Here is a 14,989-nt window from a genome sequence, read left to right on the forward strand (position 1 = left end):
AGTGGGAACCTGTTCAACCTTCGCTGTTTCGAGGTCAGGCCCAAGACCACCCCAACCTCTATCGTGGAGCTACAGTACGCGGACGACGCCAGCGTCTGCGCAAATAGAGGCTGAACTCCAGGTCATAGTCGACGTATTTACTGAGGCGTGCAAAAGCATGGGCCTTACACTAAATATCCGTAAGACAAAGGTCCTCCTCCAGCCTGTCCTCACCGCACAGCACTGCCCCCCCAGTCATCAAGATCCATGGCATAGCCCTGGACAACGTGGACTTCGGGAGTCTCCTATCAACAAGAGCAGGCATTGATGACGAGATTCAACACCACCTTCAGTGCGCCAGTGCAGCCTTCGGCCGCCTGAGGAAAAGTGTGTTTGAAGACCAGACCCTCAAAACTGCCACCAAGCTCATGGTCTACAGGGCTGTAGTAATACCCACCCTCCTGTATGGCTCAGAGACATGGTCCATGTACAATAGACACCTCAAGACACTGGAGAAATACCACCAACGATGTTTCCGCAGGATTCTACAAATCCCCTGGGAGGACAGACGCACCAACATTAGCGTCCTCAACCAGGCCAACATCCCCAGCATTAAAGCACTGACCAAACTTGATCAGCTCCGCTGGGCAGGCCACATAGTTCGCATGCCAGACACGAGACTGCCAAAGCAAGCGCTTTATTCGGAACTCCTTCACGGCAAACGAGCCAAAGATGGGCAGAGGAAATGTTACAAAGACACCCTCAAAGCTTTCCTGATAAAAGTGCAACATCCCCACTGATATCTGGGAGTCCCTAGACAAAGACCTCCCTAAGTGGAGGAAGTGCATCCGGGAGAGTGCTGAGCTCGAGTCTCATTGCCGAGAGCATGCAGAAACCAAGCACAGGCAGCGGAAAGAGCGTGCGGCAAACCTGTCCCACTCGCCCCTTCCCTCAACGACTATCTGTCCCACCTGTGACAGAGACTGTGGCTCTCGTATTCAGCCACTAAAAATTCATTTTAAGAGTGGAAGCAAGTCTCCCTAGATTCCGAGGGACTGCCTATGATGATGATGAATAGTTGCATGTAAAAAAAACAATACTGGATTAGAGTTTCCGCTTTGGGCGCAGTTGGCAATCTGGGTCCAAATTGTGCTCACAATTGCGCTCGTTTTCTGATTTGACTTTTTTGCTCAAGCTTCAATTAATTTGCATATCGCTAAATGTATAATCTTCCACGAACCAGTGCAATCAAGGAGCGTTTTAGAACGTAATTGTTTTATGCTCTTGCATTAAAAAATATTCCTTGATATATTTAAGAGTGGTAACCTGGCGCAGTTTGATTAATACAACTGAAAATGAGTTTATCATAAAAATAACCATTTTTAATCAGTGTCCAGTCCAATCCAATTTGAAATAACTGAAAATGGCTTTAAAAAAAGCTATACAGAACCATTTACTACTTTCAGTGGCATGCAGTAGTAAATGAACTGTTTTTAATATTTAAAAGCTTTTCAAACGGTCCCTATTAGTGCCCATTAGTGAAGACAAACATAGGTCTCTTGCAGTCAGATTCAGGTGAATTTTTAATGCAGAACAAAGAAATGGCAGACCAGTTGAACAAATACTTGGGTTCTGTCTTCACGAAGGAAGACACAAATAACCTTCCAGAAATACTAGGGGACCGAGGGTCTAGTGAGGAGGAGGAAGGATATCCTTATTAGGCGGGAAATTGTGTTAGGGAAAGTGATGGGATTGAAGGCCGATAAATCCCCAGGGCCTGATAGTTTGCATCCCAAAGTACGTAAGGAAGTGACCCTAGAAATAGTGGATGCATTGGTGATCATTTTCCAACAGTCTATCGACTCTGCATCAGTTCCTATGGACTGGAGGGTAGCTAATGTAAAACCACTTTTTAAAGAGAGGAGGGAGAGAGAAAACGGGTAATTATAGACCTGTTAGCCTGACATCAGTAGTGGGGAAAATGTTGGAATCAATTAAGATGAAATAGCAGCGCATTTGGAAAGCAGTGACAGGATCGGTTCAAGTCAGTATGGATTTTTGAAAGGGAAATCTTGCTTGACAAATCTTCGAGAATTTTTTGAGGATGTAACTGGTATAGTGGACAAGGGAGAACCAGTGGATGTGGTGTATTTGGATTTTCAAAAGGCTTTTGAAAGGTCCCACTCAAGAGATTGGTGTGCAAAATTAAAGTACATGGTATTGGGGGTAATGTACTGACGTGGATAGAGAACTGGTTGGCAGACAGGAAGCATAGAGTCGGGATAAATGGGTCCTTTTCAGAATGGCAGGCAGTGACCAGTGGGGTGCCGCAGAGCTCAATGCTGGGACCCCAGCTATTTACAATATACATTAATGATTTAGATGAAGGAAATTGAGTGCAATATCTCCAAGTTTGCAGATGACACTAAGCTAGGTGGCGGTGTGAGCTGTGAGGAGGACGCTAAGAGGCTGCAGGGTGACTTGGACAGGTTAGGTGAGTGGGCAGATGCATGGCAGATGCAGTGTAATGTGGATAAATGTGAGGTTATCCACTTTGGTGGCAAAAACACGAAGGCAGAATATTATCTGAATGGTGGCAGATTAGAAAAAGGGGAGGTGCAACAAGACCTGGGTGTCATGGTACATCAATCATTGAAAGTTGGCATGCAGGTACAGCAGGCGGTGAAGGCGGCTAATGATATGTTGGCCTTCATAGCTAGGGGATTTGAGTATAGGAGCAGGGAGGTCTTACTGCAGTTGTACAAGGCCTTGGGTGAGGCTTCACCTGGAATATTATGTTCAGTTTTGGTCTCCTAATCTGAGGAAGGACTTTCTTACTATTGAGGGAGTGCAGCGAAGGTTCACCAGACTGATTCCCGGGATGGCAGAACTGACAGATGAGGAGAGACTGGATCGACTGGGCTGTATTCACTGGTGTTTAGAAGGATGAGAGGGGATCGCATAGAAAATTCTGACGGGACTGGACTAGAAAATTCTACTAGATGCAGGAAGAATGTTCCCAATGTTCGGGAAGTCCAGAACCAGGGGACATATCTAAGGATAAGGGGTAAGCCATTTAGGACTGAGATGAGGAGAAACTTCTTCACTCAGAGAGTTGTTAACCTGTGGAATTCCCTACCGCAGAGAGTTGTTGATGCCAGTTCATTGGATATATTCAAGAGAGAGTTAGATATGGCCCTTACGGCTAAAGGGAGAGAAAGCAGCAAAGGGGTACTGAGGTGAACGATCAGTCATGATCTTACTGAATGGTGGTGCAGGTTCGAAGGGCCGAATGACCTACTCCTGCATCTATTTTCTATGTTTCTGTGTTTCTATTAAAAAAAACAGCTTAATTTTAAGTGCCTTCTCAAAGGCCTGTAAACGGTTGCAATTAGTGATGGCAACCGTGGTGATTAATTCGATTTGGGGGTGAGAACTGGCTTCCAGCACGATGATTTTTTAAACCTAGCCCAAAAGATCGCGGGAACTTGATTTGGGCTGGATGTAACTTGTGCTGAAATTCCGCGATCTTTTGCGCTGGTTTGAACTATTTGGGGGGAATTGTGTGCGCAGAAACCCCACTGTGTCGAGAGCAATGTGGTCGATAGATTCAACCCAGAGACAGCTAGAACAGAAAGTTTCACCTCATCTGAACTAAAAGAAAATACAAATAAAAACTGGAACTCACTTTTTTCCTTTTGTCTTCCAGCCTATGGTAGGCCGGAGAGTGAAGATCTTCTATCGACTCTGCAATTGGTTTATTTAATGTTTCTGGGAGAAGGAGTCCCAGGAATCCTCCTGACATTCCGGCAATCCCAAACACGATGAATGGCATAGATGGATTTAGCGACTTCTGTAACACAGAAATCCTCACTTCAATACACGCTTGAATGCACAGTGTTAAGGAAAGACAGGTTATAATTAATACAGAACATGCTGCAGGTCATAGCTGTTACCTTAAGAGTAATTTGGTAAACAATATTGTATTAATGCCTGGTATATCTCAGAAATAATTCTAACAGTAATGCTTCGAAGGGGACATTCCTCAAACAATGCAGGAGTTACAAAGCAACAATGAAATATTTCATCAGTGGTATTACAAAGATCTTTACAAAATGAATTAAACCAGGTTATATTATTTTCCCTGCAAGATTAAAATCCAGCAAAAATGACAGAACAAATATAACACCAACGTTTATCAACTGAATAGAACTTCCGCCCAACAACACTGGTCAGGGACACACTGCTGAGAGGGGGAATCGGGACTCTACAGATGGTAACCTAATTAATAAGCAACTGCCATGATTGCATAGATTTTATGTAATAAAGCTGCGAGTGGGAGCGATTACAATGAAATGAATCTGCTCTCGAGTATCAAGTGTTCAGGAGGAATAAACTGCTCAAAGTTCACTCATGCTGTTTACCATGTTATCAAAACCGCTTGAGGGAATTTTTGAGTTACACCGAAGTACATTATTTGATTAAGCGGCAGCATTTACCGTGCAACGGTTAACTTGTCCTGACTTTATAATAGATCTCAAGTAAATAGGAAAACTGCAGCAGACTGGCGCACTCCACAAAAGCTTCAAGGTCTGTGAGGTGCGTGTGAACACGATGCATTTTCCTGCTGAATTCCAGGATCTTTTCCTGCTTTCCTATGATATCACTTGCTGACCTCTGGGCCTCCCGCTCCCCGCCGGCCTCCGGGCCTCCTACTCCCCGCCGGGCCTCCCCGACCTCCAGGCCTCCCGCATCTCACCGGGCCTCCCGCTCCCTCCAGGCCTCCGGGCCTCCCGCTCCTCGCCGGCGTCCGCCCCTCACCATCCCCCCCGGCCTCCTGCTCCCAAGTGCATTACTCCCCTGCGCCCCACTGATTTCAGATTCAGCTCCAAACTGCATTTCAGACCTCTGCCCGCTCACAGCCCTCGTCCGGGCTGGTTGATGGATAAGTATCTCTTTTAAAACAGATAAATCTAACTAGAGGGATGGCAGGGCAGCTCAGTCCTGTGGCGTGCATGTCCTGTGGCATGTGGGAAGTCCTGAACGTTTCACGCAGCCTAGACAACCATGTGTGCAGGAAGTGACTCCAGCTTCAACTACTTGAGCTCCGTGTTTCAGAGCTGGAGTCAATATGGTACATCTGCGAGGCTGAGAGCTACGTGGATAGCACGTTTCAGGAGGGGGTCACCCCGCAACTTAAAAGTGTGTAGGCAGAGGGGAAGTGGGTGACCACCAGACGAAGTAAGAATGCTAGGTAGGTAGTGCAGGAGTCCCCTCGTGAATCCATCCTCTTTTGAGCACCGGTGAAGTTGAGTACAGCCAGGGCCAATTCCAAGGCACCACTGGTGGCTCAGCTGCACAGTGGGAGGGATAAATAGTAAAAGAGCTTTAGTGGTAGGGGATTCAATAGTTAGGGGAACAGACAGGCGTTTCTGCGGCCGTAGACGTGACTCCAGGATGGTATGGTGCCTCCCTGGCGCCAGGGTCATGGATGTCACAGAGCGGATGCAGGGTATTCTGGGGGGGGGGGCGGGGGGGAGAGGGTGAACAGCCAGAGGTCGTGGTTCATATTGGGACCAATGATATAGGTAGAAAGAGGGATGATGTCCTGCAGGCAGAATTTAGGGGGTTAGGAGAAAAATGAAAGAGTAGGACCTCAAAGTTAGTAATCTCCACGTTACTACCGGTGCCATGTGCTAAGAACAGAAGGATAGAGAGGATAAATGTGTGGCTGGATAGTTGGTGCAGGAGGGAGGGCTTTAAATTCCTGAGGCATTGGGACCGCTACTGGGGGAGACGGGACCTGTACAAACCGGACGGGTGCACCTCAACATCGCCGAGACCAATATCCTCGCGGGGAGTTTTGCTAGTGCTGTTGGGGAGAGTTTAAACTAGCTTGGCAGGGGAATGGGAACCTGAGAACAAATTCAATAGGGAAGGAAGTAAAACTGAAATTGGAAAGCAATAATTTAGAAAATGAATCTGTAAGGCAGAGGATACAAGGCTTAGTAAGAAGTAATCAAAGTCTTCCTGTGCTAAATGGTATATACGTTAAAGCAAAGAGTATAGCGAATAAGGTGGATGAGCTAAGAGCACAGGTAGACACTTGGGAGTATGACATTATAGCTATTACAGAGACATGGCTGAAAGAGAGGCAGGTTTGGCAGCTCAATATTCCTGGATACAGAATTTTTAGACAGGATAGAGAGGGGGTTAAAAAAGGGGGGGGTCGTCACAGTACTGATTAAAGTATTACAGCTGTGAGGAAGGATATGAGGTTAGAGGGATCATCAAATGAGACCATGTAGGTCGAACTGAAAAATAAAAAAGGGGCGATCACACTGCTGATTATAAACAGTGGGAGGGAAATAGAAGAGCAAATATATAGGAAAATTGCTGTGAAGTCCAAAAACCATAGGGCAGTAATAGTAGGGGATTGATTGGGACAAATATAGTGTGAAGGGTGCAGAATTCCTAAAATACATTCAAGAGAATTTTTTTTAAAGTCAGTATGTAACAAGCCCAACACGGGAGGGCGGTTTTGGATTTCGTTTTGGGGAATGAAGCTGGGCAGGTGGAAGGAGTATTAGTGGGGGAGCACTTGGGTGCCAATGACCATAATTCAGTCAGATTCAAGGTAGTTATGGATAAGGATATGGATAAAAGTCCCAAATTGGGGAAAAGCTAACTTTGCTAAGTTGAGAAGTGATTTGGCCACAGTGGACTGGAAACAACTACTGGTGGGTAAATCAGTGTGGAGGCATTGAAGGAGATCAGAAGGGCTCAGGCCAAACATATGCCCTTAAAAAAAAGGGTGGGAATAACAATTCTAGAGCCCCCTGGATGTCGAGGGACTTACAGGGGAGGATAAAGAAAAAAAGGGAAGCTTATGTCATAAACAGACGGCTAAATACCGTAGAATCTCTGGAGGAATATAGAAAGTTCAGAGATGGAATTAAAAGGATATTAGGAACGCTAAGAGAGAGAGCACGAGAAATTTTTGGCAAGTAAAATCAAGGAAAACCAAGGAAAGATGTTCTATAAATATATTAAGAGTAAGAGGGTAACTAAAGAAAGCCTATTAGAGACCATGAGATAATCAGTGTGGAGACGGAAGATGTGAATTTGGTTCTTAATGAATACTTTGCAACTGTTTTCACAAAGGGGAAATGCAGATACGGCTATCGAGGAGTGGTGTGAAATTCTGGATGAAATAAACAGAGAGGAGGTATTAAGGGGTTTAACAGCCAGCTTTGAAAGTGGCCAAGTTCCCAGGCCCGGGCTGTTGAGCGAAGCAAGAGGAAATTACAGAGGCCTTGACCATCATTTTCCAGTCCACTTTGGATTCAGGCATGGTGCCGGAGTACTGATCATGTGGTACCCTTGTTTAAGAAGGGAGAAAGGGATAGGCTGAGTAATTACAGGCCTGTCAGCCTAACCTCAGTGGTAGGAAAATTATTGGAAAAAATCCTGAAGGACAGGATAAATTTACATTTAGAAAGGCAAGGATTAATTAGGAACAGTCAGCACGGATTTTTTAAGGGAAGATCATGTTTGACTAACCTGATTGAATTTTTTGAGGAAGTAACCAAAAGGGTCGATGAGGGCAGTGCGTATGATGTTGTGTATATGGACTTTAGCAAAGCTTTTGATAAGGTCCCACATGGTAGACTGGTCACGAAGGTAAAAGCCCATGGGATCCAGGGCAAAGTGGCTAGTTGGATCCAAAATTGGCTTGGAGGTAGGAAGCAGAGGGTAATGGTTGATGGATGTTTGTGTGACTGGAAGGATGTTTCCAGTGGGGTTCCGCAGGGCTCAGTACTGGGTCCCTTGCTATTTGTGATATACATCGATGATCTAGATTTGAATATAGTAGGTATGATTAAGAAGTTTGAAGATGACACTAAAATCCCCACCCCCTCATCCCTTCTGGGGGGGGGGGGGGTCTGGGGGCAAAGAGAGGCAGGGGCCAGGGGGGGAGAGAGAGGGGCTAGGGGAAGAGAGGGGCTGGGGGGGGGGGGGAAGAGAGGGGCTGGGGGGGGGGGGGAAAAGAGAGAGGGGGACCGGGGAGGGAGAGGAGACACAAGGGTTGGGGGGAGGGGTGAGGTATGGTCATTCACTTGTGCTGATGTAAGGAGGGACTTCGGCTGGGGGAGGCAGGCACTTGGACTGGCGTAAGGCACTTCGGCTGGGGGAAGCCGGCGACTTGGACTGGGCTAAGGCACTTTGGCTGGCCCTTGCTGTCTTCTGGGGAGTTCTGTTCTCTGTCGCTTTAGGAAGTCAAAGTGGATAGAGTTGAAATTTGCAAAGTCAGTGAGACCTTGTGATGGGCAGTTCCGGTTACACATTCCAGTGAAACTTGAGAGTGTGGCTTATCCTCCAAGGGGACCAATCATAGACAAAGCGTGGAGCATGGCGGCCATTTTCACAGTATAAATAAACGCGTCCTTAAATTTGTGTCCTCTGGCCTTTCTGCCCATGAAAACAGTTTCTCCCTTTCTACTCTCCATAATTTTCAACACCTCTAATTAAATCTCCCTTTAACCTTCTCTGCTTCAAGGAGAACAATCTCACCTTCTCCAGTCTCTCCACATCACTGAAGTCCCTCATCCCTGGTACCATTCTTGTAAATCTCCTTTGTACACTCTCCAAGGTTTTTACATGCTTCCTTAAGTGTACTGCCCAGAATTGGACACAATACTACAGCCTAATCACCAACCCATTTATTTTAAAGGAATTTAAATAACTGAGTTCAACACCCATAAGCTAAGGCCCCACAGAGCAAGTTCAGGGCAATTTCTGCATATAAAGAAAAGGTAAGACTAACCAGCGATGGTACAAATGGCGCCAGAATCCCACCGACTCTGCATGACATTGAGCAGATTCCTAATCCAGCATTCCTGTATCAAAGAAACCACATCAGCTCAGTGCAGGCTCAAAAATCAAACTGTACGAAGTGTCAGGTCGGTTGCAAATCAGATGGGAGAGTGCACGGCCCTCCCCAGTGGGCAAAATCAATCACCTTTCTGGCTTCAGAATCTTGCTAGAAATTTGATCAGTAATTCATGTCTCTAACCAGATACTTATTGTGGGTCATGTTTCAGGCATCTAGGCTTGAACCCCTGCATGAAACTAAAAGCTAGTTAAACTATCTCCCCTAACCCACACATTAAATTATAAATAGGATGTCCAGACACTTCAAAATGAGAATGCCTCTTGCTTCATATATTTCCCTCTTCAACCACTAAAAGTACTTGCGAAAAACAAGCGGACTCCTGAACTACTGCACTGTCAGTCTGGCAATCATTCCACTCTCTAACAAGTCCTTCCCCAACATAAATCACACGAAGAAACTTTAATGGCCTATCGTCAACCAAAGGGCAATTTTAGAGTGCAAGAACCTGGATGAATTGGACTTCAAGAGAAGCTTTTCAATAAAACCCGATCAACAGGAAATGTTGCTTGAAAAGTAAATGGCAAACCAGAAAAAATACTTTTGGGACCTGAAATGCTATTTTGAACCGCTGGGAAGCAGCGGAACATCTAGCTTGTTGCCTGAATTACAACGTTGAGGGAAAGTTCACCACCTCTGTGATCCCAGCGGGGAACTATACTCAAACGGGACCACTGGTCAGAAAATTTGTGCCATGATGGTTCGATCCACTCTACGACACGTAATGCATTCAAGCGCAGCCCCCATCTCCCTCTCCCCTCCCCTGTTGGGAGGATGGGGGTCGACAAATTGACTCTTTAATTCCCTTCCAGTCTCCACATGGAGAAACTACAGAGTAACAACTTGAAGGGGGGGGGGGGGGGGCGGTGAGGAGGAGAGAAAGAGAGGTGAAGAATAAACGTTGCCAGACCATCCTGACCATTAAGGAAAGCTTTGTCAAACCAGCTTGTCTATAGTGCGAATTTGGTCAGTGCTTTAATCTTGCTGCTTCTATGGGTAAGTTTATATGTCGAGAAATCCGTTGAGGTAAATTCAACCTGTCTGGTCCAATTGGTGAGGTAATTTCCACCTTGTGAGCTAATGGTAGAACATGGTGGGCACCCCACATGTTCTCTTCCTGCTCCCACACCATTATTTCTGGAGTCTCTCAAGGATCTATCCTTGTCCCCATCATATTTCTCATCTACATCATCTAAAAACATAAGATCAGATTCCATGTGCAGACTGAAGACACCCAGCTTCATTGTCTGATTTGTCACACTGCTTGGCCGACATCCCGTACCGGATGAGCAGAATTTTCCTGCAACTAAATATTGGGAAAACCAAAGCCTTTGTCTTCGGTCCCCACCACAAACTCCATTCCCCAACACTGACTCCATCCCTCTCCCTGGCAACTGTCTGAGGGTGAACCAGACCGTTTGCTACCTTGGTGTCGTATTGGACCCGAGGTGAGCTTCCGACCACATATCCGCTCCATCACCAAACACCTACTTCCATCTCCATCTCCGTAACATCGCCCGACTCCATCCCGCCTCAGCTCATTTGCTGCCGAAACCCTCAGCCACACCTTTAATATCTCCAGACTTGACTATTCCAACACTCCCCTGGCCAGCCTCCCATCTTCTACCCTACATAAACTTCAGCTCTTATAACTTGCACCAAGTCCCATTCACCCATCATCCCTACACTGGCTCCCGGTCCCGCAATGCCTCATCCTGGTTTTCAAATCCCTCCATGACATTGCCCCTCCCTATCTCTGTAGTAGTCTGCACTAACACCGTATTCCGCCAGAGGGACAAGTATAAGGCATCGTGGCAACACCCTCGCTCCAAACACTGGCACTTGCTCAACTATGTCATCGTTCAAACCAGGGATCGCAAGGATGTGTGCATCACCCACGCCATGACAGGAGCTGACGATTGCTGGATGGACCACCTCCTAATCTGTTCCATCATCAACATTTTGCCCAAAAGCAGCGATGGCATTGCCGCAAAAAAATCAATGCCGGGGCACTCTAAGACCCAGCTAAGAGAGCCCTATACAGCCAGCTAACCTGTCGACTGTTGATGACTGAGACGCAGAGTGCCCACGGCTCTTGGTCTGCCCTCCAGGCCACCATAACCAGTGTCTGCGAAGAGATGCTCGGTCACTCAACCAGGAAACACCAGGACTGGTTTGATGAGAATGACCAGGAGATCCAAGCACTAATAAATCGTAAGCGCAGGGCATTTCTGAGCCTGAAACAACAACCTAACTCGGGAGCAGCAAATCAGCATTACAGATGACTTAAAGCCGAGGTCAAACAAAAAACCTGCAACCTAAAGAATAGATGGTGGGTGGAGAAAGTGCAGGAGATTCATCAGCTGGCTGACAGCCATGATGTGTGAGGATCCTTCATCGCAGTCAAGGTCACCTACGGTCCAAACACCCAAGGCCCCACTCCACTGCTGGCCAAGAACGGGGAAACACTCATCAAGGACACCGAGGCAGTCAGAACCTGCTGGAAGGAGCACTTCGAAGATCTCTTTAACCGAGACTCTACCTTTGACACGAGTGTCCTCGACTACATCCCGCAGCATGCTACCCACCACCATTTCAGCAAAACCCCAGCACTGCACGAGGTAGAAAAGGCCATCTGCCAGCTCAAGAACAACAAGGCATCGGGAACGGATGGAATCCCTGTTGAGGCACTAAACTATGGCGGAGAGGCACTAAACTATGGCGGAGAGGCACTATTGGCACGAATGCATGAACTCATCTCTCTCATCTGGAAGGAGACCACCATGCTGGGAAGTCTCAGAGATGCTGTAAGCGTGATCATCTTTAAAAAAGGGGACAAGTCCGACGGCAGCAACTACAGAGGAATCTCTGTTATCAGCCACTAGGAAAGTCGTTGCTAGAATCCTTCTCAACCGTCTTCTCCCTGTGGCTGAGGAGCTCCTCCTGGAGTCACAGTGCGGATTTTGTCCCCTACGGGGTGCAATGGACATGATCTTTACGGTGTGACAATTGCAAGAGAAATGCAGGGAACAGCACCAACCCTTGTACATGGCCTTCTTTGACCTCACAAAGGCCTTTGACACTGTCAATCGCGAGGGTCTATGGAGCGTCTTCCTCCGTTTCGGCTGCCCCTAAAAGTTTATATCATCCTCCGCCTGCTCCATGACAACATGCATGATCCTGATCAACGGATCCATCACAGACCCAATCCACGTCCGGACCGGGGTCAAGCAGGCTACGTCATCGCACCAACCCTCTTCTCGATCTTCCTCGCTGCAATGCTCCACCTCACACTCAACAAGCTCCCCGCTGGAGTGGAACTAAACTACAGAACCAGTGGGAACCTGTTCAATCTTCATCATCTCCAGGTCACATCCAAGACCGTCCCAATCTCTGCTGTTGAACTACAGTACACGGACAACGCTTGCGTCTGCGCACAAAGACTGAACTCCAAGTCATAGTTACCATCTTCACTGAGGCGCAAGAAAGCATGGGCCTTACATTAAACATCCGTAAGGCAAAGGTCCTCCACCAACCTGACCCCACCACATAGCACTGTCCCCCAGTCATCAAGACAGCCCTGGACAACGTGGACCACTTTCCATACCTCGGGAGCCTATTATCAGCAAGGACAGACATCGACGACGAGGTTCAATACCGCCTCCAGTGCGCCAGTGCAGCCTTCGGCCACCTGAGGAAGTGTGTGTTCGAAGATCAGGCCCTCAAATCTGCCACCAAGTTCATGGTTTACAGGGCTGTAGTAATACCCACCCTCCTGTATGGCTCAGAGACGTGGACCATGTACAGTAGACATCTCAAATTGCTGGAAAAATACCAACGATGCCTCCGCAAGATCCTGCAAATCCCCTGGGAGGACAGACGCACCAATGTTAGTGTTCTCGATCAGGCCAACATCCCCAACATTGAAGCACTGACCACACTCGACCAACATTGGTCGCATGCCGGACACTAGACTCCCAAAGCAAGCGCTCTACTCGGAACACCTACATGGCAAGCAAGCCCCTGGTGGGCAGAGGAAACGTTTCAAGGACACCTTCAAAGCCTCCTTGATAAAATGTACCATCCCCACCGACACCTGGGAGTCCCTGGCTAAAGACCGCCCTAAGTGGAGGAACAGCATCTGGGAGGTCGCTGAGCACCTCGAGTCTCGTCGCCGAGAGCATGCAGGCAGCGGAAGGAGCGTGCGGCAAACCAGACCCGCCCACCCTTTCCTTCAATGACTGTCTGTCTGACCAGTCAGAGACTGTGGTTCCCGCATTGCACTGTTTAGTCACCTAAGAACTCACTTTTAGAGTGGAAGCAAGTCTTCCTCGATTTCGAAGGAATGCCTATGATGAGTAGTCTGCAGTCTATGATGGAGCACTTGGCCACTTCCAGCAATCTGGGCCCAGCAACAGGAGCCTGAGGAAACCGCCTTTCTAGCTTTGATGCAAGTTCAAATGGCTGCCATTCAGACCCCTACGATCTGAATTCTTGTGCCTGACTACACCCTTTTAAATAACGCTTCCAGTCAGCCTTTGAAACCAATCCCGTGAGGTGTTAATCAATGGATCGGATGCTGGGTGGCACTTCCGGGGTCCGAAAAACATGATAGGGCCCCGATTTGCATGTATTCGTGAGGCGCCCACCTGCTTCCGGCAAGTGCCTCAGCCACCTATAAAACAGCACGTGATTAAAACAGGCGGGAACGGGTAGTAAGTTTTCAGAGATGATTTTAACAGTGTACCCACCTGGCAAATAGGGTTCAAATCACTCTTTTATATTAGTTCGCAGCTACTATAATGACTGCCATGCAAGGGGACCAAGATAGCAGGAACCTTGCCTATTGTAGCAGCTTTGCTTTGTGCTGAAGGTACATGAATGGCTAGAATCAGGCACCCACGAGGCAGTAATTGCTTTAGTTCACTGTTGAGATTCACACATGGTGCTTAAACCCCATGTCTGATGCATAACGTTAGCTAAAGGACTCTGCAAAAAAGACCAAGGATCACCAAGCGTTGTGTTATGTTGAACTCAGAAGACAGTTGAAGATTAAGCATTCCTATCTAACCTTCTAACTGATTGTTACTTCTGTATGATTTTGCTTCTTAGAATAATAACAATTAGTCATTTTAGGTGCACTACAATGTGCTTGATGCTTTTCTGCTGATTCAGAAAGGTCAGGATATACAGTGCTATCCTTCATCCCTTGCGTTACGAGGGATTTCCGTGTAGTACACTATCCATGAATGGTATGTGGGAAAGTTGCACTTCATAGGAAGTGCAGGCCTGTCTCTAAAGAACTTGAATAAAATATTGGAGAAAGAGGCTGTAGGAGGCAAATACCACGAGCAGCAAATAACCAGCTTTCTAAGTTATCATGGAATCATAGAAATTTACAGCATAAAAAGGAGGCCATTTCGGCTATTCGTGTCCATCCCAGCCGTCCAAGAGCTATCCAGCCTAATCACACTTTCCAGCTCTTGATCCGTAGCCCTGTAGATTACGGCACTTTAAGTGCACATCCAAGTATTTTTTAAATGTGGTGAGGCTTTCCGCCTCTGTCACCCTTTCAGGCAGTAAGTTCCAGACCCCCACTATTCTCTTGAAGAAATTTGCCCTCATAAACAACCCCCCCCCCACCACCCAATTACTTCAAATGTATGTCCCCTGGTTGTTGACCCCTCTGCCAAGGGAAACAGGTCCTTCCTATCCACTCTATCCAGGCCCCTCATAATTTTATACACCTCAATCAGGTCTCCCCTCAGCCTCCTCTGTACCAAAGAAAACAGACCCAGCATCTCCAATCTTTCCTCATAGCCAAAATCCTCCAGTCCAGGCAACATTTTTGTAAATCTCCTCTGCACCCTTTCCAGTGCAATCACATCTTTCCTGTAATGTGGTGACCAAAACCGTACACAGTACTCCAGCTGCGGCTAACCAGTGTTTTATACAGTTCAAGCATAACCTCCTTGCTCTTGTGTTTCATGCCTCAACTTATAAAGGCAAGTATTCCATATGCCTTCTTAACCACCTTATCTACCTGGCCTGCTACCT

General features: G+C 47.1%; 1 protein-coding gene across 4 annotated transcripts in view; it reads right to left on the reverse strand.

Moving 5' to 3' along the window:
• LOC139250664 (solute carrier family 22 member 15-like) overlaps positions 1–14,989 on the reverse strand; it is a 59,621-nt gene that overhangs the window by 3,180 nt on the left and 41,452 nt on the right. For all 4 annotated transcript variants that reach the window (XM_070873040.1, XM_070873038.1, XM_070873037.1 and 1 more), the window contains 2 exons: positions 8,807–8,879; positions 3,668–3,832 (listed from right to left, as the gene is read on the reverse strand). In XM_070873040.1, coding sequence (XP_070729141.1) covers positions 3,668–3,832; positions 8,807–8,879 — 238 coding nt within the window. The remainder of the gene's footprint in view (positions 1–3,667; positions 3,833–8,806; positions 8,880–14,989) is intronic.

This window comes from Pristiophorus japonicus, unplaced genomic scaffold (assembly GCF_044704955.1).
Source record: "Pristiophorus japonicus isolate sPriJap1 unplaced genomic scaffold, sPriJap1.hap1 HAP1_SCAFFOLD_407, whole genome shotgun sequence".
Taxonomy (NCBI): Eukaryota; Metazoa; Chordata; class Chondrichthyes; family Pristiophoridae; genus Pristiophorus; species Pristiophorus japonicus.